At 32.1% G+C, this 25,269-nt stretch overlaps 3 protein-coding genes across 6 annotated transcripts; 2 read left to right on the top strand and 1 right to left on the bottom strand.

The window, feature by feature from the left end:
- Window positions 1-853: 853 nt before the first annotated feature.
- Window positions 854-4,294, top strand: LOC110628275 (formamidase). Of its 3 annotated transcripts, none has more exons than XM_021774865.2 (8): window positions 854-1,348; window positions 1,525-1,796; window positions 1,912-2,149; window positions 2,259-2,449; window positions 3,069-3,304; window positions 3,391-3,634; window positions 3,745-3,852; window positions 3,924-4,294. In XM_021774865.2, exons 2-8 carry the CDS (start codon window positions 1,578-1,580, stop codon window positions 4,044-4,046), a joined length of 1,359 nt encoding a protein of 452 aa, XP_021630557.1. In that variant the 5' UTR covers window positions 854-1,348; window positions 1,525-1,577; the 3' UTR covers window positions 4,047-4,294. The 3 variants fall into 3 exon arrangements, with proteins under 3 accessions (XP_021630557.1, XP_021630559.1, XP_021630558.1); XM_021774866.2 differs by having other exon boundaries at window positions 1,150-1,287; XM_021774867.2 differs by lacking the exon at window positions 1,525-1,796 and having other exon boundaries at window positions 855-1,287.
- A 533-nt stretch (window positions 4,295-4,827) lies between these two features.
- On the bottom strand, window positions 4,828-10,893 carry LOC110628065 (queuosine salvage protein). Of its 2 annotated transcripts, XM_021774517.2 has the most exons (7): window positions 10,544-10,893; window positions 10,307-10,447; window positions 7,963-8,061; window positions 6,998-7,074; window positions 6,727-6,835; window positions 6,238-6,566; window positions 4,828-5,157 (listed from the first exon to the last, which is right to left on the bottom strand). In XM_021774517.2, exons 1-7 carry the CDS (start codon window positions 10,611-10,613, stop codon window positions 5,065-5,067), a joined length of 918 nt encoding a protein of 305 aa, XP_021630209.1. In that variant the 5' UTR covers window positions 10,614-10,893; the 3' UTR covers window positions 4,828-5,064. The 2 variants fall into 2 exon arrangements, with proteins under 2 accessions (XP_021630209.1, XP_021630211.1); XM_021774519.2 differs by lacking the exon at window positions 10,544-10,893 and having other exon boundaries at window positions 8,371-10,446.
- Window positions 10,894-17,519: 6,626 nt separating this feature from the next.
- Window positions 17,520-22,418, top strand: LOC110627620 (casein kinase II subunit alpha-4, chloroplastic). Its single transcript, XM_021773969.1, has 11 exons — window positions 17,520-17,525; window positions 17,672-17,784; window positions 18,191-18,245; window positions 18,299-18,378; window positions 19,862-19,929; window positions 20,234-20,301; window positions 20,387-20,440; window positions 20,771-20,856; window positions 20,946-21,009; window positions 21,699-21,767; window positions 22,122-22,418. The coding sequence occupies exons 1-11, from the start codon at window positions 17,520-17,522 to the stop codon at window positions 22,182-22,184; spliced, it is 726 nt and encodes a 241-aa protein (XP_021629661.1). The 3' UTR covers window positions 22,185-22,418.
- The last annotated feature ends 2,851 nt before the right edge of the window (window positions 22,419-25,269 follow it).

Below are 25,269 nucleotides of genomic sequence, written 5' to 3'. Positions count from 1 at the left end.
ACTGGTAAAGAGACTGTAATAATATAAATGGGTAGTTGTCAAGACCATGCATTGAATCTGATATGTTCATAACTCTGACAAAAAAAACCTTGATGCCGAGGTGTCAATTGGTGTGCGTGTGTAACTTATATACTCTTATCAAAATTGTGAATCTAATGGTTGTGGTCCGTGTGTGCTCTTTGACAAAAAAAAAAAAAAAAACTGATGTGTTCATGAGAAGAGAGAGGGCTGGGACCAAATGATCCAATCATTTTAGCAGCAACAGAGAGAGATTGCAGCACAAGCCCTGGCATGAACAGTTGCAGCTGGGGACCATACAGTAAGTAGAAAAAGCTAGATAAGGTAAAAGTTTACTGTGTAAGAACAAACAAAAACTCAAATCATCATGAAATATAGGCAAAATCTTTGAGATTCCGATTTGTGGGGTCTTGTAATAAGGCAATTTGGATCAGCCTGAAAGCTTATCTTCACCCCAGAATGATGGTGTTTCTTAGCAAGAAGTTTAGATGCTCGGTGAAAACACATTAATTTTTAATTAATCAGAAAGGAATCTTTAGTACAGAAGGTTACATCACGAAGAAATTGTACAATGTTGAATCAAATCAATACGCACTTGAAATTTTTTCTTTTTAAACTTTGGAGATAAGATCAAAAGTTTCAACCACCAAGAACAAGTACAGGTATTATTCCTTAATGAGTGGCTAACTTTTGTTATCATCTAAGCATAAGCTTTTCATTGTCTTTTCTTCAAGAAAAGTATTTACAAGAACACAAATTTAGTATTAGTGTAATAATTTTTATTATTAACCCTTCTATCCCTGTTGTTTTTGGCTTATAAACATCCAAGAATATGAGTCAAAAACATCAAATCAACTTTAATCAAGTGGTCCATCCACTGAGAGAAGGGGAAAAAGTTCAAAACTTTCAATGGTGCCAATTCATGGCTGTCAGTGCTTGCTAGCAACTGAAAATGAAGGTTGTAACTAGTAATACTTCAACTACTCCAAGGATACTTCTCATTACCCAACTTTCTTTGCATTTCAAGATTGAGACTGTGTCTACAGCTTTATGGCTCAATACGGTTCAAGGCTGGTGTTCCCTATAGATGTGAAGAAGAAGCCATGGGAGCAGAAACTCCCACTTCACAACAGGTGGCACCCGGACATACCTCCGGTCGCAGAGGTCACGGTCGGAGAGTTTTTAAGGATTGAGATGGTGGACTTCAGTGGAGGTGGAATTAAACAAGAAAACTCAGCAGAGGACATCAAACATGCTGATCTTTCTATTGTGAGTTATTCCTTAGCTTCTGTTTGGATGCCAGGAAATTATTTTCAGAATATTTAGAACGGTACGTATATATATTGTATTAATTTTCTAAGAGAACATAGGGCAGTCATCCTTCCTAACTGCAAGGCCTTGATTTTTTATTTTTTTGTCATCTACTGGAAAGGGGTTTAGGGAATCATGAGAAAATTGTCACCTACTAATTCCACTAGACTAATGGATACCATTTTGTTTACCTAGTGATTTTAACACAAAAACAAGAGAACTCTGCATCTCAAATACATAGTTCACTCATGCCTCCTTCAACCCCAAGAATTGTAGTGCCTATAGAATTGAAGAAAAAACCATGGGAGCAAAAACTACTTCTTCACAACCGTTGGCACCCGGAGATTCCCCCAGTTGCAGAGGTTAAAGATGGTGAACTTTTCAGGGTAGAGATGGTAGACTGGACAGGAGGTAGTATTAAAGATGATGATTCAGCTCTAGATGTAAAAACTGTAGACCTCTCAGTTGTAAGTATGAATATGGCTCACACTTATTAACCATATTAGAAAAATATGCAAATAGACTAAGCAATTGCTATGTTATTGGGTGATTTTGACTATCGTCTATTGGAGATTCCTCCAGGTTCATTATCTCAGTGGACCAATTAGAGTTCTGGACAAGGAAGGAATTCCAGCCATGCCAGGTGATCTCCTGATGGTTGAAATTTGCAACTTGGGTCCTCTTCCTGGAGATGAATGGGGTTTCACAGCAACATTTGACAGAGAAAATGGAGGAGGTTTTCTGACTGACCATTTCCCTAGTGCAACAAAAGCTATTTGGTATTTTGAAGGAATATATGCCTATTCTCCTCATATACCAGGTAAAAGAATTCCCACTACAAAGCAAATCTATTGCCATGCCCATATGCTTGAACAAAAGAATAATAGTATAGAATATGCAGTAATCAGATGATTCTGTATGCATATCAGGGGTAAGATTTCCAGGTTTGACTCATCCTGGAATAGTTGGAACTGCTCCATCAATGGAACTCCTCAAAATATGGAATGAAAGGGAGAGAGATGTTGAAGAAAATGGGTTAAAGTCTCTCAAACTGTGCGAAGTTTTGCACTCTAGACCACTAGCAAATTTACCATCAACAAAAGGATGCCATCTGGGTAAGGTATGATATCAAAATAAATGAGGATTTTGAGAAAGTTCTTTAGCCTCCAACTTACTACAGATGTTGAAACAAATGCATAATCCTAGACACGCGTTCGTCAATCACAATACTAGAAAAAAAAAACGATAAACATAGGAAATTTAATATAGTTCAATAGAAAAGTCTACGTCCATGGATAAGACAGAAGTAAAATTGTACTACGATGAAAAAGTGTTTCAATTTCTTAGAACTCTCAAATTCTAGCTCTAGTGTGTTTTCTAAAAATCTCAAAGATGGAAAAAATATAATTACTTATTCCAAGATCATAGCCCAGTACTGATTCCATTTTTTCTTCAATTCGGATGTAACCTCAAACTTGAGGGTAAGATCACAATTTGACTGATAAGAAGTATATCCTAAATTCAAATTACATAATTAACTTATTGAATATCCAAAACCCAGTGATTGGTGCTGATAGTTTAGCCATCTTAACTTGAGAGTTATTAATGCCAAGATTGCAAGTGCAAACTGTGGACAACAGTTCTGGTAACAAGCGTTGGCCAGCACTGGCATTGGAACTAGACCACCTTGTAGCTGCAAGAAATCTGCTAAATCTAACAGTTGATAATATCGATTACAGATCCAGAAGGGCACTCCTGAGTGGGAAAGGATTGCCAAGGAGGCAGCAAGGACAATCCCAGGAAGAGAAAATGGAGGAAACTGTGATATAAAAAATCTCAGTAGAGGTTCAAAAGTATACCTTCCAGTATTCGTAGAAGGAGCAAATCTTAGTACAGGTGATATGCACTTCTCTCAAGGTGATGGTGAAGTATCATTCTGCGGTGCAATCGAGATGAGTGGTTTTCTAGAGCTCAAGTAGATATCCATTTTCCATATCCCATCATTTTCTACATATATATAAAATTCCCCCAAGACATTGACACTTGCTATTGTGGCATCAGGTGTGAAATTATACGGGGTGGAATGAAGGAGTACCTTACACCAATGGGGCCAACTCCTCTTCATGTGAACCCAATCTTTGAGATAGGGCCAACGGAGCCAAGATTCTCAGAGTGGTTGGTGTTTGAGGGAATCAGTGTTGATGAGAGTGGAAGGCAGCATTATCTTGATGCAAGCATTGCTTACAAGCGAGCAGTGCTAAATGCCATTGATTACCTCTCTAAATTTGGTTACTCCAAGGAACAGGTCTAATATCTCCCAACTTCGCATGATATTTCTCCCAAATTTTCTCATAAATTTAAGCATCACTGCTAAAAAGAGGATATATATATATATATAATAATGGTGAGATTCAGATGTATCTTCTGCTATCTTGCTGCCCATGCGAAGGAAGGATTTCTGGGATAGTTGATGCTCCGAATGCTGTTGCAACCTTGGCAATCCCAACAGCTATCTTTGACCAGGTATTGTTTTAAGTTCCATCTGACTCAGATTGAAACTAGTTCATTGAATCTGAGATGATTGGATTGTGCAGGACATACGTCCGAAAGCCAGCAAGGTGCCTGTTGGACCCCGGGTGGTGAGGAAACCAGATGTGCTAAAATGCACTTATGATGGAAACTTGCCCATCACAAAGAACCCCAGCGCCATGTCATAACTACAAAGTCTGCGACTTGATGGAAGCAGCAGATGATTCAGGCTAAATCTTGCATCACATGTATCCATCCATATAAAACTATAGGTTATATTCCTTGTTATGCCACCAGAACATGTCAATCAACAATTGCCAACCCATTTGGTGCACCAGCCGACACATTAATAACTATATTAAAAGCTACATTTGCTTCACTAGAAAACAACTCTTGTATGAAAATATTTTCCAAGAAAACATCTCATTTTCTATCATTTTATTACAATATTAAAAAGCAAAATGAATTATTAAGATTCATATGTTAAAAATATTATCAAAATAGAGGGAATGGATTTTCTTTTTGAAAAAAGTTTTTTTTTTTTTTTTAAATGGCTCAAAAACATTTTTGTTGAACAATTTTTCTCAAATGACACAACACTTAAGTTCATCGCAGAGTTAATAGAACACAAATAGCACTAGAATCCGAATAATTTAAGACGGTATACAGCTTATGAATTTGTCTAGAAATATTACTTGGTATTTATAATTGAATTTAAGGATTAACCTCCAATATAATACCAGACGATATGGGAAATCTTTTTTAAATTATTATCACCAATTCCATGCCTTTCCTTTTGGTAAGGAATCCAACTGACATTTATTGCAGCACTACCGATTGAGGAAGGGTTTTAAAAACAAAAACTCTCCTCTCAAAATATGGTTTAGTAAAGAATTGTGAAATAGGAATAAACTCAGTTTCAGACCCAATAAATTTCAAATGTCTACACAAATGGCATTGAGATTAATGTTGACGCAAGACCGAAAGCCTCTCTTATGTTTTCCTCTTTTTTCCCATTCAAATATATCACTCGAAGGTAGAAGTAGAGTAGATTAACAGTATTGTAACTATCCAAGAACACCTTTGGTGCTTCAGTAAGAGACTGAAAACAAAAGGTTGTTCTAAAACTGTCAAGGCCAAAATTTTGTCTTTTCATTTTTCCATTGAAAAATATATTAAGAAAAGCTACTTCAGAATATTGTCAACTCAATAATATATTGAGAGTGTCCGATGGTGTTGAAGAGATGGGCAGCGCACGCCAAAAGCCCAGAGCCAAAGGTCCAATTCAATACTCAGCACCTGAGTAAGCAAGTAGTGAAATTAGATTAGTGAAAGAAGTAGAGAAACAATAGAAGATAGATGGAAGAAAATTTTTTTTCTGGTAAAAATGGTTGCTTCCAGTAACCAGGAAAATGAAAATAAGGTCCATGCTTTAAGTTGATGATAAAACATGACAACAGCAACAAAGGTTGTCTATACAGGACAATTGGTGAAGATAACTCTTCTGCTCTTAGCAACCATCAATGGAGACATTTGTTCCTTGAAACAATTTAAACATCTATAAATTTCGTTCAACTTTATGAGAATATGCTTCTCAAAATAAAATAAAATGGAACTCATGAGAATCTGGCATAGCAGGTAAATACTCCACTACAAACCATCATCAAGCATCAGGGAATGATGAATATTAAAATATCTTTGCATCAATGCAGTCCATACTGCAGCAAATTACATTGCAGTGAGACAACATGATGCATTGTGGAATCAGATCATCACCTAGTGCAATTAACAAGTCCACTTCATGTGTACGATTTTATCTTCTAATCAATCATTCAACCATCAAATGCAGGCAATTAATTTTCTGCATGTGTATACCAAAGCACATTGCTGGTTTATGAGAGATCAATTTAATCAAAGACTTCTTATGAAACTGATATAAGGTATGTTTCATGCTACAAAAGAAATTCGTATAGAAGTATTTGAGCCCAGATATAAATCGCATCAGGATTACTTGGTCAAAAATAAATAATAATAATAATAATAAATCCTTACTTGTCTATAAAAGAGATTTTGTTTCTCAATATCAACAAATTTTTGTTGCAAGGCAACCCACCCTTCATTAGCAACAAATAGAGAAATTTTCCAAAGAGAAAATTATCATGACAACATAGCCTAAGTGTTTATTAAGAAATCTGGAGAAAGTGAAAATACATTTGGAGAAATTCTAGTTTCAGGTACACATGCATTTCCATGGAGACAGTGTAGCAGAAATATTTCTTTAACAACACAATGAAGTTTCTAACTCTCAGTAATTGTTTTACAATGATAATAAGATGATAAATACATAAATGTGGACAAAAGGAGATAGTTTAACTATACCTGCTTTCCTGATTTTACACGAAGCAAGTCCCTCATTTTCTCCACAGCAAATATAGAGCATGCTCGTAATTCAACTTCCTCCTCACTGCCTGAAAGTATTTCAGTATCAGACTTGATCATACTGCCAAGGGTTGAACTATATTTTAGCACACCAAGTTGCTGAAGCACAGCAGGAACAATATAGTCTGCAAATATTGTGATTGAACCAATATCCTTGAATTCTCCATATCCTCGGCCTTTGAATGCACCATATAAATCGGCTGCAAATATCTGAGCTCTTTTATACAAGAATACTTGGTGGCCCTTGTATAATGAGTGGTCTCGAAAACCTGAAGCATTTGAATCAGATGGAAACAATATTTCAGTATTCTTGCAAACAAATAGTATACTGTCTTATTCTATACGATCGTTAAAATGGCCACTTATAAGGAAATAAGATTCACAATGAAGACCAAAAGAAGAAGAAATGGAAAGAGAGGAGAGAAATACCAGGAAAGAGACTAGTTACAGTTGCAACAAGTTTTGCAGCTGATTTCCCACAGGACTCCACAAGATTGGATGCTTTTCCTCCAAAACTTCTTTCCAGTTCAAAACCAACCTAAATTATGAATTTACAGATATCAAAAAACTAATTTTGCTTTATTATTAGGCTAAGACATTACACAGCATCAGAATTAGTTCCATACATATTAAGAACTCAAACATCAAGAATTTCAAGTCTAAAAATAATGAAAATCATATCAATTAGAACTTCATAAACCTCATGCAGTAAACGAATCCGCTCATCCTCCAAAGGAAGTTGCCTGGGCCATTTTAACACCTTTCGTAATTGAGGACCTGACAACAATCATTCATCTCATCACTATTTGAAAATAGAGAGATTAAACTTGCAGGGTATTAAATTAGGACCAAGTCTAACTAACTCCAAAAACTAGTTCAAGAAGAAAAGTGCCTAAAACTCTTATAAGGGGCACGTTATCCCTACTCCAAACCGATATGGAATTCAACCCTCTCACGCTCAGAATTATATTACGGGAGGCACAACATCGATGGGAGGCCCCTGATACCATATTAAACTTGGGGCAGATCTAATTAACCCCAAAAGCGAGTAAATATACAAAAATGAATTATTAATTTGCAAAGGAACAAGAAATTATTCAACTTGTGCAGGAGAGGAGGGAGGCCAATAATGTCTTAAACATGAATCTCTTCATCTATAAATAAAATTTGAAAGGACCACATTAAGCAGGCACAAAAGTGTTCATTCGAAAGTGTAGCTCATTCAGATTAACATAAAGCAGATCCTAGTTTATGCATAGAGTTTGTGGCCCTACAAAATTGCAAACTTCCATTTAATATATGGGAGAAATGCAAGATTTAGATCCAGTATTCTTCAATTTATTTTCACCATTATAGTCTAGCAGTAGTGACACAATTGCTTATGCTGATACAGACTCTTCCTGTAGGTGAACAACTGATAAGCTACAGCTGCCCCAGAACTCCCCTATTACTTGAGGCTGCACGGAAAACTTACTAAAGCAAATTCATTTGGCAAACCATTGTTCAACATTTTCAACCCAATTATATTTTGCCATGGAAACTCTACTAATTTTTAATCCAGACACCTTGTAGTTACAAAAAGCAGTCTTAATGTGTGTTTATGCATAGTGATTCCTGCCTGTTTTGATGTGGAAGGGCACAAAATTCACCACAAGGTAGCAATACCTGTGAACTTCTGCAAACGATCAGCATCAAACACAGATTTGTCATTTTCTAAAGCTTCCTTTAGGCCTGATGCCAAATGATCATAGCTTAAATCCTTATCTGCAAAGAACAAACAGGATCCAAAAGAGGGGGAAAAAACGTTAGTGAACTGCATAAAAATAGCATTAATAGCTGAATATGTTACTCTATCTGTATGCATGAGGTACTTTCGGTTACTAATTTAAAAATATTGTACTTCAAAAAAAGTCCAGCAAAAGCATCCTTAAAATATTTTTTCATTCCTCCATAGAAAGCAAGCAAACCAACACAAAAGGATGAAGAAATCATCCAATGTGATCATCTGCCACATGATATACTTTAAAAGGAAAATGAAAAATTGAAAGCACTACCCATAACCTGAAATATGACCTTGGCTATGGTGTTGAGCATTAGCAAAAGACATGCAAATTTCTGTGAATGTGCTGCTGAAATTGTTGTTGATGGTCACTCTGTTTCAATTGGTTCATAACTAGACTTATAGACGTCCAAATAATCTAATTCAAGAACCAAATGGAACTTGAGATACAGGACTAAAACTTTGATGAAGGAACCTTTGCCAAATTCTGTACCATTTGGCAATCCTCATCTTAATTGCAAGACCATAAGATGACACTCCACAACTCACAGCTGCAAACTCCCACTTGGTAAATTATGAAACTTCTTCTTCCGAGCACCTTACGGAATAATTTAGAGTAATGATTTGTGCTGGATTAAAAACTTACCTTTGTTTTACATATTTATAGCATGAAGTTTCAAAGTCAATCCAGGGAATTGGAAATACCGAGCAAAAGCTTTTCATGGATCATGGCAGGGAAGAATTCACATACACATCTTGAGGTGTAAGAGAACAAGAACAGCAACATCAAAGAACAAGCTCCAACCTCCTAGTGAGAATGGTGCCAATAAAAAGAACAAAGATGACCAAGTAGAGGCCAAGCAGAGTCATTTGGGAAAACTTCAAAGTTTTTACTGAACAGTATTTGGGAAAACTACAAAGTTTTTACCGAACGTCTTTGAAACTAAATTAAATCAAACATAAGGCCTCATTTGGAATGATTCTTGTGCTAGAATTCAATTCTTTTCTAATAAAAGAATCCAATAAAAACGATTTTGTAAGAAAATTCATGTGTTCAGAATCAATTTTAAAATGAGAGTTCATTTGAATTCTAGTTTTTGGAATAATTAACAACTAAAATTAAAGTCCTCATTTTCCATTTTGCCCTTATTTACAAATAAATGTGAGTTAAAGTAGGTTGTTTTTAAAGGTTTTCAATAGAACACTTCGTTAAATGAGTCAGAATTCTTGCAAAATAAAGCCACTTTTGTCATGAATTCATTTATTTCAAAATGACTTTTTTTATAAAAGAAAATTTGAATTCTTATTCATTTTTAAACATTACAAAAATGAGAATGGTCCATTAAACTGCAGTCCATTAGAATTCTTTTATTTTTTAAGCTTTCCAAGAACACCCTAATTAACTGCTGCAAAATAAAAATATAATTAAACAAAATTCTCAAAGGAACATAAATAGTGTAGAAATAGAAAAAAAAAAAAAAAAACCTGTACTGCAGAAATTGCATTAATATGATTTGCTCAATCAACTGACAACCACTGAATCAAGAGAAACTTCACCAAGTTGCCCAACAAAAATGCAAATAAGCAAAGAAATAGAGGTTTCCCATTTATTCAGATCCTTAACCGGGTATTGGGGTCAGATAAAGTTTTGAGTCCAAAGAGTGTCCTCATTATGCAATTTCCTGTCTACCTTCCATCCCACCTATTCACCTATTTTTCCTTGGTTCAAGTGCTTACACTATGTATGCAAAGCAGACAGGACAAGAAAAAGAAAATAAACGAAGAGCATGAAGAATTTGTGTTCAGTCCAAAAACCAATCAGCAAAAGACTGAAACTTGAGGGTAGAAGTTGTCTTGTGGGCTTAGTCTCAAAACATTTTAAAATAAAGAACAAGGCTCTTAACTAAATAAACTATTTGCCCCTTCCAATATTCCTTGTTAGGTTCCCAGCTTTTATAAACAAGAGAAGAATCCTTTCCATTTCCCTAATTTATTTTCATGTGTCCATATAACACTGAAAATAATCTATAATCCTAGGAGTCACAACCATCAAAAAGATAAGCCTTACTCCTAAGTCTGAGTCCACAGTAAAAACAAACGCAAACAAAACAACAATCTTTACGTTTTTCAGGCACAACTCAACTCAACAAAACCAGCATTGGCAACCAAACAATAAACAGAGACTGAAGCACACAGCAAACGAATTCTTTAAGGTAAAGAGCAACAAACCAGGCCAGAAGCAAAAATTCAAAGCATCCAAAACAAACAAATATTGAACAGTAAGCGGTCCGTTATCGAAGTAATGAATCCCTTCAAAATCCCACTCTATCCTGGGAATTTCCCGAATATTCTCCACCGCTTTCTCAATCCCTGCACCACCATCACATTTCCAATTCCATTTACATGAATAAAGAAACTACACCTCATTACAGCAAGCAGAACTTAAAATGCTGCATCACACCATACCAGCAGAATCGACGATGACGTGAGAGGAGCGGCTAGCCACCCAAGCAGCGGTTGCCCTAACCTCTTCCATGGCTGCTGGCTGCTGATTTTGAACCCTAAAGAATGATAATATTTTTCGATATATATGACTATATACCTGTAAACGAAAAAAAAAGGAAGGTCGGTGGCGTGGCGCGTGAGCAAATAGTCTCCCAATTCGAAGTTTCCCGCTTTTATGGCAGAGTTGCTACGCTGCGGTCTCTGTTTTCTGGTGTCCCCGATGCGTGGAGTACATCTCTGCCACTGGATTTCTATCGTAAAAATGGCAACCTCCAGTGCAGCACAAGGCTGCAGGTAGCTAGGCCCACAGTTTTGCGTTTTGGTCTTCAAGTCTCACGTGGGAGCTATGCAGGCGAAAGCCAATCACTTTCAGCTTTCAACCACCACTTCTTTTTTTAGTTTTGTCCAGTTGGATAATACTGGTGAAAAAAAAAAAAAATATATATATATATATATATATATATAACAAGTTATTTTTCTAAGGAGCTAACACGTGGATTTTTTATTTTTAAAAAATTAACATTTATTATTTTTTAATAATTAAAAAGTAGTTAAAATATTAATATATGATATTTTTAAATAATTGAGAAGTGATATGTGATTTTTTTTATGAAATTAAATTATATTTATTATCACTTTTATAATTATCTTATTAATTTTAATTATTTTATTTAATTAAAAATAAAAATGTACAATTTAAATTATTATTAGTAATATTTATTTATAATAAATATTTTAAAATTATTAACAAATTATTATTACAAATATAAATTAAATATATTTATATTATAAAGTATTACTTTTATATTTATCATAAATTATCAATAACTGCTTAGTTATGTTTTATATTTAAAGATAATATATCAATACATATATTGAAAATTTTTAAGTTTGTAAAAGTATTTGTTTTTATATATAAAAAATAATTTTAAAAAAATCTCATAAAAGAATAATTTTCAGTAATTTAAAAAATGAGAGAAGTTTTTTAAATGAAAAAAATATTTAAATAGTGATTATAAAAATATTATTAATTAATTCTAAAATAATTTATTAAATTAATAAATTAAATTTTAGAACAGTTCGTTATTTAATTAGAAAGTATTGTAACTTAACACAATTAATCAACTTAGAAAAACTTTAAACAAAAATTATTTTTTTATTATTAATATTATTTGAAAAATTAAATAAATTTCAAAATATATCCAAATGAAAATATATCAGATAATTAAATAAAATATCAATGAAAAAAAATTAAATAATAATTATATTAATAAAAAATTAATATTTATTTAAAGAGTGAGTAAAAATAAAATATAAAAATAATAAATATTAAAATATCTAGCATTTGTCGGCCTCCCTTGTCTGAGCAGTAGAAGCTTCTCTCCTCCACTGTACATGAGTCTCCCTTTCGACCGTCGTTGTATTTTTTATTTTTATATATTTAATTTTTTCTCTTTTATTTAACTACAAACTATGTTTATTAGAGAGGAGCTTGGTGAAAGCCCACCGGAGAAGTTCTATGGTTTTTCCTTTCTATATGTTTGCCCTTTTAGAGATTCAAAATGAATAATGCTTTTTCCGGTCCAAATTTCACTCGAGCTTGGTTGCCTGTCCTCATGCCATAATTCCGTCTATCTTTAATTACGTGAAGCTTGCCACTCCTAGCCTAGGTTTTCTCTTTCCTTTACTTCATATTTGAAACCCTTTTCATAACCACCGACTATTGGTTCTACTTTCTTTCCGGCTGTTTTGCGCTCTTAAAGATTTTACCACACCCTTTTAACAAAGGGGAGGCAATTGCATTCTCTATACCTTCTCTCTCTTTTAGTTTTGGGTCATTAGGCCTGTTTTTTTATTTAATTTTTTTTATTATGATTTATGGGATTTTCTTATGTTGGCCATCGATTTTATTAATATTGTATTTCTGTATGAATTTTTTTTCATTAATAGAAATTTGTCTTTGACAAAAATAATAATATATATATAGAGAGGTTTATTTGTTTTCTCTTATTGGTAGCCCTCGTTTATTTTAGAAAGAACTTATTCTTTCTATTTAATTTATTTCGTATTTTCTTTGTTATGTTTTTCAAATCTGATTTGAATAGTAAAAAATTTGATTAGGGTAATTTCTGTTGGAGGCTGTATGGGATGTTTGTGTGCATATTTGACAAGACATCTTTGATAGTCCTGCTTTGTAGGTGATCGAAATACTAAGGCCAGAATGAGATGAAAAAATTGAGTTTTGTTCATCACCTCTTAATAGAGCTTAATAGTTTTCGATTTTGATCGGAAATTGAATTAAATCAAACTGATCGATTTTGATCAAAAATTAAATTAAATCAAACGGATCGATTTGATTTAATTATTAATTTTTAAAATTTTTGATTTTAAATTCAATTCGATTAAAAATTCAAAATCAATGAAAAACAGAATCGAACTGCCCATATATACAACATGAAAACCCTAGCTTCTTTTGTGAGTCTTTCTCTTCTTCTTCATTTTAAGCCCAATGGCCTCGTGAGAAGATTGCTTCTTTCTTATTTATGCTTCTGCACATGGACGAAGCAAAGAAGAAATTACTGCCGATGATGCTATCACCAATAGCCGGTCATGAGTCATCTCCAGTGCAATCACTCACAAACTCTTATGCAATCTCAATGCCTTCACAGATCAAGATTGATTCAGTTGTGGTTTATGCTTTTATTATTATCGATTATAACATATTACAATCAATTTTTGTATTTTTCTCTATGCGTTCTCTTTTTTTATATAATTTTATTGGATTAATTTTTAATTACTGATTATTGAAAACATATGTGTCGTTAGTTTATGTTTAATTTGTTCTTTTTGAATTAATTTTCACCATTGTTAAATTGTTTTACAATTGAATTATTATTAATTAATGTTGTTATCGATGAAATTGAAAAATTGTAGATAGATTTAAGGATTACTGTAACTGTATTTGAAGAGTCGGAAAGAAATAAGTTGAAACTCATAAAATTCAATTCAATTCGATTTAATTTAATTTTTTTTATTTTTAATTTAGTTTTAATTATAATTTTTTATAAATTTAATTATTTAATTTATATTTGATTGGAAATTGAATGAACTGAATACTCATTCTTACTTTCTAGAAATTGGCTTACAAAGCCTGGTTCTAATAGAGTATCTGGTGACCTGAGGAGTTATGGTCTATGTTAGGCGGCTGAATCTCTTCGAAAGGGTTTTAGATTTTCAAGTTCGATGATGACATGTTAGAAGTTCTCATTTGGCAGAGTGGATGTAGCAAAATGATTGTATTTTTAGGTTTCCTAGGTTAAAATTGGGTCGATTACTGGTTGAATTTATTGTTTGGTTTATAGGTTTGGGTTGCAGGATAAAGCCCAACCTTTCTCCTGAACCTGTTGTAATATTTACTAAAACATGAATTTTATATTAATTGGTGTTGAAGACGAAAAAAATAATTTATTTAAATTTAATAAATATAAGTTGTGTATAGAATATATAGGACGGAATATATAAAGAATTGATATTAAATTTTTTTTAATTAATAATTAAAAAAATAAATAATAAAAATAAAAGAATTTTGATGAATAGTAAAACTAGAGTAAAAACTAAATAATTAAAAAATAATAATTAATAAAAAATTAAATAAAAGACTTCAGAAAAAATTAATATAAATAAATTTTAATCAAAGAATAGAATTTGTTTCGGTTGTGAAAATTGATTATTAAAATCGATCACAGTAAGAAAATGTAAAAAAAAAAACAGAAAGGAATTCGATTATAAAAGATGACGAGCTCCTGCAGTAAAAAAGATTTAAACAGTAAAACCTTAAAAAAATCATCTTGAATTTTAAGGCATAAATTTCTTAATTTTTTGAAGAGAAATTTCACGAAATTCACGCTTTAAATAAGAAAATTCTAAATTTTTTTAAGTCATATATATTTTTGCTGTGGTTCAAATACTTGCATAGAAATTGAATAAATCTTCAATTAAATCTATTCAGTTACGGTATATAATTAAATATATATTTTTTTATTTAATTTATTTTTATTATTTTTATATTTTTATATAAAATATATAAAATTATTAAAATAAACAGCACTTCTATTTTATTTAATTAAAATATATAATGAATACATGAATCATCTTATATATATTATGAAATCAATTATATGATTGGATAGACCTGGCATTGTGACAGACATTATTTTTAATTAGCAGGTCACGTGAGTTACTAAAATAAATTGTTATACAAATTGTGTTGTAACATGCTTATCTAATAATTTTATTAAATAGATCACACGTGCCACTTCTTGTTTAAGTTGAAATTAATACTCATGTTTAGGGGTGATCATTTGGTCGGTTCGGTTCAAAACCGAACCGAACCGAATAAACCGAAAACTAAAATTTTAATGTTTATGAAAACCGAATCGAACCGATTTTGGTCATAAATCGAATCGAACCGAACCGGTCTGATTCGGTTCGATTCGGTTCGGTTTGATCGGTTTCGATTTTTAATAATTTTTTTATTTTTTACACTTTATTTTTAATATTTTAATATGATTTAATTTCTCTATATTATTGAAAAAAATATATTATTATCACCAATCGATTCGGTTCGATTTTTTTAATTTTTTTTGATCAAAATCGAACCGAACCGAAATAACTGAAATTTCTGAAATTAAAAATTGAACCGAACCGAACCGAAATGTATAAAAAACCAAATTAAATTTTTAAATCAATTCGATTCGATTCGATTAATTTTTTCGATTTGAATCGAATGCACCCCAACTCATGTTATGCTTAGACTAAGTATAACAAAAAATTAAGTCTTACTGACTAGATTCGTATTTTATACTTTACATTGGCCGTTTTAAAATTGAAACTGTGAAAGTAAAAGATATTAATTTTAATTAAGTATTTTATTATTTAATTCTTTAAATGAAAAAATTAATTTATTTTATTTTTAATTTTATAAAAATATTTATTAAATAATTTTAATATATTAAAAATATTTTAAATATTTTTATGATACTGATTAAAATTAAATAAATTAATTAATAAAATTTTTAAAATATTATAAATATTTTAATATATTTTTAAAATCAAATAACTAAATAATAAATTTTTCTAAACAATAATTTTCCACGCATTATATATAATTGTTGGGCTAAGCAGCTACATGAATGGAAAGTGGGGCCAGTTTGTCTGACTTCCAAGTCCAATCTGGCGCCTGTGGTCAACAGAGGTTTCATTGTTTATTTTTCAAAATTGAAACCACTATCCATGGACTAATAAATTATTTGACTAGTTGATCTATCTTGACCCTGGACCGTATTAGATTTGGGTTATTTTCAAATATTCAAATTATAAAAATTAAATTCTTTTTATTTAAATATGAAAATTCAATATTAAATAAATTGAATGTTTAGTAATCTTTAATTTTAAAAAACGCTTACCATACAAATCAATAATATTCAATTTAAATTGAAATAATATAATTAGGTGGAATTAATTTATAAACTTAATTTAATTTTATAATTTTTTTAACTTTTAATTTAAAAAATCAATTAATTTAATTTAATTTTATTAAAAAATAATCAACATTAAAATATTTTAATTGAATTATAAAATTTTATTAATAAAATATAAAAATAAAAAATTATAAAAAATTCAATCAATCAAATCAATTTAATTTAAATAATTTATTTTCACGATTCAATTTGTATTTTATAGATTTTTAAATTTAAATTATTTAATTTAAATTTTATAAATTTTTAAATTTAAATTATTTAATTTAATTTAATTTTAAATTAAATAAATCGAATGCCTGCTTAGCACTGTGTGCTTTATAAAAAAAAAAAAGCTAACAGTGTGTGCTTGAGTATGGTTATTAGATGACAGTAAATTGAAAAAATGAAAAATAAAAGCACTTTTTTAAAGCTATTTCACAATTTTGAAATATTTTTTTAAGGAAAATGCTTATTTTTTTTAAATAAAGGTCACTAAAACATTTATTATTTTTCAATTAAATTTGAGAAGATGTAATTTTATATTTGGAACCGTTGTTAAAAAATATATTATTAAATTTTTATTTAAATAAAATATTTTTAAAAAATTACAATTATTTTTCAAAATAATTATATAACGCTCTCTATTTCATTGAATAAAAAGTATAATAATTAATTATTTTATTTTCAATATAATTTTCTAGTAATTATTATTTTTCTAAATAGATATTCATCTCTTAATCTTTAATAAAATTTAATGCGTTAAGATTGATATAGCTAAAAAGTTTATAAAAAAAATTATGAGAAAATTTTTTAGATTTATCATATGTTATAATTAAAAAATATATTTTGGCTGGCCAAACTTGAGAATCTCAGCGACCAAAACTCCCTTTCAATAACTCAAAACTTAGATTTAATTAATAACAAAAATTAAGAACCTGTTTAAAATTGAGTTTGAAAGTAAGTGCTTTTTATAAAAAAGAAAAATCATGTTAGATGTAATTAAAAAACAGTTTGAGAAAATCTATTTTGTTATTGTAGTATTTTTATAATTAAATTATATAAAAAAAATATTTTTTAAAATATCTCTAGCAAGTTTGCAGGTTCCAGAATCACAACATACTATTCCTCCTTTCCCTCCTTAGCTAGGCCTCTCTTCCCCTCCCAACAATCTCTGATCACCTTTCTCCGTCGATTGGCTTGCTGCACCACTTTCTCTCATCATAAGCAGCACCAAGATCGCCAACCGCCGGTAAACCTCCATTCGTTTGGAGCCATTAGCTAGCTCGCCAAACACGCAGGCAAAGAAGATCGAGAAATCTATTCGTCGCCCTGGCACCCCATCCAAGACTAGGGATTACGCCGACATCGGTGTCATCCATCCTAAGGAAATATTGCGATTACGAGTCCCTCACCGTCCAATGGGGGTAATTATCTTATTTGTTTCGTAGATTTGCTCTTCATTTTGCTTGTTTGCCTTGAAAAATAAGGGAATGAAAATGAAACACATTAAATTGAACCCATTTAGCCGATAGATATAGTTATTATCGGTAAATGGCTGTGTAATTTTTAGCAATATGGCGGAAATTCACACATTTCAGGCACTTCAGTGTTCATTGCTGGGAATGACATTTATAAGCATGCTACTTCTGAGAGGATAGAGTGTTCTTTAGATTGCCGTGGGGCGTGAGAACAAACAGAAAAATTAGGAAGAATGACACCTTCTTCGCAGTTCCTTGGTAAATGATAATCAAAGTCAGTTAAAAGGTGCAACAGGTTTTCTTGATGCTATTGTTTCTCCATACTATAAATTTAGGATTGTCTTAAGGAAGAGGTTTTTAATGTGTCTTCTTTGGTTTGTTAGCCGTTTTGTACTTTGGTTCAAATGAGAGCATTTTGAAGCGCTTTTATGTATTTGCGCTAGTGATTAGGGCATGTAATTATGTGTTACTCACGCTTTGGTTTATCATGACCTAAGTGGCATTGGTGTATCTTCTCTCTCTGTTTTAGCATGAATGCGCTTTTTTCATTATCAAATAATAGAGACTACTTGCTGCATCCATTATCTTGTACCATTATTTTTTCATGCTAGTCCTTCAGTTATTAAAGATCCTTCATTTAGGCATTGGATTATCGCCGCTCACAAGGTATTATGCATCAGGATGTGAAGCCCCACAATGTCATGTTTGATCATGGGCAGAGGAAGCTTCATCTTTTAGACTTAGGACTTGCAGAGTTTTATCATCCTGGGAAAGAATGCAATGTTCGCCTTGCTTCAAGGTGCATTTCCTTTTAATGGTTTTGATTGTCAAGGTTGTGTATATATATATATATATATTTTTTGCATACACACCACCCAACTCTGTTTGTCTCACTATTCTTTCTTTTGGTTCACAAAATTCTCTCCCTTTCAACAACTTATCCGATCTAGTTGACATCTTTATTACTGAATATTGGTTACTTATGATTACAGGACTTGTTGATGGTTTATTTATTGATTACTTTATAATAGTGTAGAGATCATGGTTGTCATATAGATCAAGAGGTATTGGGCAGTATGAGATGACCTTACTATGACTTTAGAGCAACTATGTTTTTACAACCACCTCCAATGCTATTGGGTATCTATAGGTTGATGTCCAGGTGCCTACAAGGTATGAAGTTGAGTCAGAAAGCTAAGCAGCTTCCCTATCCGGTAGTCCGGTAGCTAAATTAGTAAGGATAATAAAGAAAGTTCAGAAAGAGTAAATGAAAGGAAGGCAGAATCAAGGCTGGAGTTAATGAGTTGGAGGAATGTTTTGCCTGGTACTTGTATAGATTTTATATTATCATCCAGCCAATAGGGATATGCTGCATGCAACTAGGAGGCTTCATTGGGATGGTATGAATTGGAATTAGGTTATACCAATCATCCTTTGACTGCCCACTCTGTTGCACTTTGGTCTTATCAGTCCATAATTTACATATCAGTTGTTAAGTTTGGGTCAAGCCTAACTCACCCCAAAAGCTAGATCAAGAGGGAGGATTGCCTATAACTCATATAAGGGGCACATTACCCCTTTCCACAACTGATGTGGGATTCAACACACCCCCTCACGCCCAGAATTTTATTGGTACGTGATATATTTATGGGTGGTCCAACATCGTATGGGAGGCTCTAATACTATGTTAAATTTGGATCAGGCCTAACTCATCCCAAAAGCTAGCTCAAGGGGGAGGATTGCCTATGACTCATATAAGGGCACATTACCCCTTTCCACAACCGATGTGGGATTCAACATCAGTAAATGCCATGTTTATACTGGAGATCCTTGAGTGTCTTAGCATTTAATGTGCTTAGTTGGTTATTAAATGCCCCAGCACATTTGAGGCATTTTGGTGTGTAAGTCAGTCAACCTAGGAATGCTAGGGTACTCATTAAATATAGGTTGCTCAGGTGCATTAATTAGGACTAAATGGGGTGATCATGGTTGCGGAGGGTAGGTAGCAAGTCCCTACCTATATGCTATGACTTGATCCTTACAACCAATAGGTTATAACTTTGGCATGATCTAAAGGAGTTTGGAGACTTTCTTCTAATTTTACTTTATGTTATACATTATGTGTAGAGGTTCAATAGTTTTGAACACAAGAGTTTATAATTTAAGGTTCATGCTATGTGGGCATGCTTAACTGCAAACACTTCCCTTTACCATAGGCACTGAAGCCTAATCTTTTGTTTCTTTGGATGTTTTTGGTCCTTTTTTTTTAACATGATGTGCAGATACTTTAAATGTCCTGAACTTCTTGTTGATTTGCAAGACTATGATTATTCTTTGGACAGCCTTAGTTGTATGTTTGCTGGAATGGTGTGGTTTTGGTTTTTAGTTCTATTCCCTCTCTGCTTCACCCTTGCCCTTTCTTTCCTTTTCTTAGCATGGAGAATATTATTTGCATTATTTTCTTGTCGAATTATGTCATTTCGAATTAAATTCTCCCTGTGCTATTTTTATGGTGCATATGGAAGTGGATGTCAAAATTTTCTGTCGTCAAGTCTTGGCTCAGTCCAAATGATATGTTTTTCACCAGTAATGATGGATTTCTCAGTTGCTCCCTTGGATGGCTGCAATGTATTATTCCTTTGTATGGTTTCCAGATTTATCTTCTGCTGTTGCTATAGACAAGTGTATCTTGCTCTGCTTGCATGCTAATCCATGGGTTGCAGTAACAGATGGCATGAGGATTCCAAATATTTTTTTATTGCTGCTGAGCTATGTGATGCTTTCTTGTTATACAGATATTCTGAAAGGAGCAATTCTTCTATGGGCATGATAAGAATGATCAGCTAGTCAAAATAGCCAAGGTATGTGGAATGCTTTGAGTTGGGAAGGAAGTAGCACATCTATTTTTTCATCCTGTATGTAACTGTTCCATCTTAAACAAAGTCCTTTTTGATGGCTGCACTGTTATACAAACGTCCGTTTTTTTATATTATTTTATGAGAAGCTTTATTCTCCTATCCTTCTTGTTGGTGCCTAATGTGTCCAATCTAAGCATAGTTGCCATTTATCACATTACAACGACAAAAATGTATTTGCTATGAATTGAACTTCAATAATTATGTGCCATGAACTAGTTTTAAGAGTATGCTGGATAAAGTGTGGGATTGTGATTTATTTCCTTCTACGACTAACTGGTACTTGGAACAGATGAATTAAATGCGTATTTGAATAAGTACCGCATAGAGTTTGATCCACATCTTGCAGCCCTAGTCGGCAGGTATATTGTATGTTTTGAATCACAGTAACCAATTTATAACCTTCAGGCATTCAGTTCTCCTTATTGAGAAAAATTTCTTCTTGGTGCAGGCATAGCCAGAAACCATGGACAAAGTTTATCAATGTGTCAAATCAGCATTTGGCTGTTCCTGAGGTAGAAATCTCCTGTAAAAGAGAGTGTGTCTATTAGAGAAAAGTCTATTGGATGAGAAAATCCTGACTATTTGTATTAGTTCACATTTATAGCCAAAAGCCTTTAAATATTGGATAATAAAGTCAAACCTTTTTAACTAGTCACAACTATATCTAACTGTTATAACAAACTATAAGGTTTTATTTAATGAATGAAAAGTCATTTACTTAAACTTTATATATGAAAGTAAACATACTTTATATTGATTATATATAGAATCAATTTCGTTAAACATTTATTTTCAATGCCATTGAAAATCATGTTCAAGACCCGAAAAAGTTTTAAATTCTTTTCAAAAGCAATTTAAGATATTAGTTATTATATTAATATTTGTTAATTAAAAGTTAAGATATATTAATTTTAATTTCGAGTGTTCTCTAATTACTGGGAAGAATAATATAATTAAAACAAGATGTGATTGAATTTAATGACAGAGGGCATGGATAATATGCTCATTAATATTTTCAAATTCAGTCTAATACTTTGGCCTATGACTAATTGAAAAGATTTGAGTTTATTATCCAATATTCGGAGATTTAGTCATATATGTGAATTGATACAATTGACTTTTTTTTTTCTTCCGTAATATACCTAAAAAAAATATTTCTTATGAATTTGTTTTAAATGCATGCAATATTTCTTTCTTAAAGGCTGTCGACTTCCTTGACAAGTTGCTGCGGTATGATCACCAAGGAAGGGCAAGTGCAAAGGAAGCAATGGTAAACCCCTAGTCCACGTTGTTGATATGTGGAGATTTCATTTCTCTTCTTATCCCAGTCATTGCCTGACTTGAGATGTAAGATTGTGCCTCGGTAATTGGTAACTTGCTGGATGAAACATCAAGATAAGGACCTGCTTGGTCCTGTGCAGCAACTGCAGGATCAAACAGGGCTCAAATTATCTGACCTGTGAAGTGAAATGCATCTGTATATGAATGTGTGGGCTTCCCAATCTCCCCCCACAGTCTATTGAAATAATTTTTCCCAGGATAGCAGATTCTGCCCATAATTTTTGGTTTGTCTGTTTCATCATTGCACATGACTGTTGTAAGTGATGATCCTGATGTCATGCAGGCCCATCCTCATTTCTATCCATTTAGAAATGGAGAAAAGCAGCAGGGTTCGTACGTAGTTTGAAATCTCAGGATGCTGTCCAGATGCAGGATTTTCCTGTGCTTGTTGAGGACCTTCCCCCCTTGTAATTGGACTTGATTTACAGTTAAAGATCCATCAGGTCAATTAGTTTTTATTAAACCAGTAGTTCACTTAGTTTGGAAGTTAAATTTAGAACTTTATAAATATTTTAGTTTCTTTTTAGACGAAACTCTGATATATCCTCTATATTCCTTATACTACGTACAATATTTGTTATGATACTCTAATTTCTGTCTTTCTAGCTATTTTGAGTTAAATATAAAAAAATAACATTTATTAGTCTACTTTTTATTTTGAAAAATAGGCACGTAATGTAGTCTACTGCTTCAGAGAAACAGTTACATTAATTAACAAAACAAATTTTGACTAATGGCTGAAGAAGACCATTCCAGCCTTGTTGGGTTAGATAAAGCCTTTCTTTTTTAGCACACAGGGTATATGCATAGTTGACCAATAAAATGACATTAATTTTATAAGATTTTGGTTACTGAGTTTATACATTTATAAGAATTTCCGTTGAGCAACAACAATGGAAATCTATGGAGAACTGATAATTCTGTTAGTTGGGGATGTGATTCAAAGTTCTTTTATGTTCCATACCAGAGTACGCTAACTATAGTAAAAATGCAATAAAGAAAGATCTGTAACGGAAGATTAATGAGTGAGAGAAAGCGCATTTATTAACGAAAATCATGGGCACAACTGTAATGGACGTCCTTTCCAGAAACAAAGACTCGTTAGAGGCACACAGGCCGAAGGTATCCTTAAATTCTGCAGTTTATAAACGTCAATTTCTGCCTGCCCGACCATTGCTTTCTTTCATTGGTTCAATGTTTCACACGTTATATTTGGCCCAGCTACTCACCAGTCACCCCTTCTGTTTTTCAGCATTCAATGCAATCTGTTTCTTCTTTATCAATATGAGCATCTCCCCACTTCCCTTCCCTTCCCTTCCCTTCCCTTCCCTTATCTTATCCACTTGGCTGATTTGCCTTTGCTCATACCCATTTCATCACTCTTTCTTTCTTCCTCTTCAATATATGCCAATGGGCAGACGCCCATTTCCCATGCTGTCATTCCATTTACTCTCGTTAGTTATAGCCACCCACTCAGTCTAACCAACAAACTTACACAATTTTTTGCAATAAAAAGGGATTTATTTATTTATATCTAATGAGAAAATCCAGTACGAATTTTATTTTGATTTATTTATATCTAATGAGAAAATCCAAATAATCTCATGATTGGGCCACAAAAGAGAATGTCCTAAGAGTCCCTATGGCAATTCAAGACAAACTCTTTTCATATAATTGAAAGTGAAAATTTTAAAAGAAACATTATCTTTTAAGTGTTTTTGTCATTCATTTCCTCTTGGGATAAATTAGGTTTGATCCTCTGACAAGAAAATCTACATAAAATAGAAGGGTATATTTAGTTTCAAAATGCTCTCAATTATTAACGCTAGATTTGTTTGATTTTGTGTAGTGAAGCCTCCAATCTTTGTGGCTATTATTAATTGCATTCTAAAAATTACCTTCAATATTAATCCTTAGCTAAATTCTCCTTCAACCCTTTTCTCTAGAATAGAATATTTCTTTAAAAGTAAAGAGACTTTAAGGTCAATTTAAAGATAGAGGTTGACTCTCACAGGGGCAAAGATGAAAAAGCTTCCTATCTCCATTTTCCTCCACCAAATTTAGTTGAAGGACAAGTGTCCCCTGACACTTGCCTCTCCCTTGTCATGTTTTTAACTGTATAAAGCAATTATTTAGGTTATCAAAAAAGCTATCCCTGTTTTGTTAGGGACACTTGCACTAATCCAGAATAGGATATCCCCAGGAAAGAAGATTTTAGCCTAACAAAATCCTTGTGACCCCTCCAATTATATAGAATTCTAGTACATTAAATTGGAGTTTTGTTTGTAGGGTAGCCCTTAAAAGTGGGGGGGTAAGAAGAAGATGATGTGAATTGCAGACAAGATTAGGACATAAGAATCCTAACCTCATCTTGCTTATGAGACATTTGGCATATAATCCGATATGTGGGACCTCTCCCTAAGGGACCATACATCTCACTATATAGCTTCTCTTTTTTCAATTTCTGTCTTAGTCTCTTTGAAATTATATATATATATGATGTGAATTGCACAATTAATTAGTGATCTCAAATTCAAATATAAAATACTTTTAATTTAATTGGTATAATTTTAAATTAGTCGAATTTAATAAATTTTAAATATTAAAGAGTATTTTTTTAAAAAAATATTTTTATATATAATCATTATTTGACATAAAATAAAATTAGCAAAAAAAAGTCAATTGAATTAATAAATTAACAATATTAATAATTGAGTTTTCACTAAGAAAATTTAAGCAATATTTTAATTGATGTATAAATTAATTCTTGATTTTTATTGAAAAAGTTAATAACACCGTAAAATCAAAGAAAGCAGTAGTTCAATCTCTATTTTCATCGATTATAATTTAATATATTTAAAAAAAATTAAATATATGAACTAAATTTTACTTTTTATTTAAAAAAATTATGACCCTCTCAATTAATTCAATTTTTCATTCATTTTTTTCCAATAATCTGAAAAAAGAAAATTTACTTAATAATTCTATGTCACAAAAGTTGAGATGTGAAATTTGATTTTTTGAAAAAACCTCTTCAGATTTTTTGAAAAAATATTATTTTATTATTAAAATGATAAAAATAAAAAGTTGAAATTTTTTTAAAAAATTGGTGGTAGATCCAAAAGACATGTGGGTCCAGCTGTACTGAGGCAAATGTGTAAGGCAAAACAAATTGCTAAGGGAGTGTGTATTTTCACATAGACAAGTCTTTTCCCTTCCATTAACAGTACCTATCACAATCATAGCCCTACCATTATTCACAACCATATCATTATCATGATGAAGCTATGCATCATGCATGTATGCATGATGACTATGATGGTCATGATGATAAAAGATGGATGGGGTTGATGGGACAAGTGAGGAAACGTGGCAAAAGAAAAGGGATTGAGGATTCAGAATTTGTTCTTATCAGGAATTAGCATTGGCTT

Source organism: Manihot esculenta, chromosome 12 (genome assembly GCF_001659605.2).
Source record: "Manihot esculenta cultivar AM560-2 chromosome 12, M.esculenta_v8, whole genome shotgun sequence".
Taxonomy (NCBI): domain Eukaryota; kingdom Viridiplantae; phylum Streptophyta; class Magnoliopsida; order Malpighiales; family Euphorbiaceae; genus Manihot; species Manihot esculenta.
The sequence above is the reverse complement of the archived record's forward strand: the minus strand, read 5'-3'. Positions and strand labels throughout refer to the sequence as shown.

Coding starts and splice junctions, on each gene's coding strand:
- LOC110628275 (XM_021774865.2), top strand. CDS start 1,578: ATGCCTCCTTCAACCCCAAGAATTGTAGTGCCTATAGAATTGAAGAAA. Junction 3,305..3,390: donor AGTGGTTTTCTAGAGCTCAA/GTAGATATCCAT, acceptor TTGTGGCATCAG/GTGTGAAATTATACGGGGTG. Junction 3,853..3,923: donor CAACAGCTATCTTTGACCAG/GTATTGTTTTAA, acceptor TGGATTGTGCAG/GACATACGTCCGAAAGCCAG.
- LOC110628065 (XM_021774517.2), bottom strand. CDS start 10,613: ATGGAAGAGGTTAGGGCAACCGCTGCTTGGGTGGCTAGCCGCTCCTCT. Junction 10,448..10,543: donor CGTCATCGTCGATTCTGCTG/GTATGGTGTGAT, acceptor ATGGTGGTGCAG/GGATTGAGAAAGCGGTGGAG. Junction 6,836..6,997: donor GGATTCGTTTACTGCATGAG/GTTTATGAAGTT, acceptor TTCATAATTTAG/GTTGGTTTTGAACTGGAAAG.
- LOC110627620 (XM_021773969.1), top strand. Junction 17,785..18,190: donor TCTTTAGATTGCCGTGGGGC/GTGAGAACAAAC, acceptor TTTTCATGCTAG/TCCTTCAGTTATTAAAGATC. Junction 18,246..18,298: donor GGATTATCGCCGCTCACAAG/GTATTATGCATC, acceptor GATCATGGGCAG/AGGAAGCTTCATCTTTTAGA.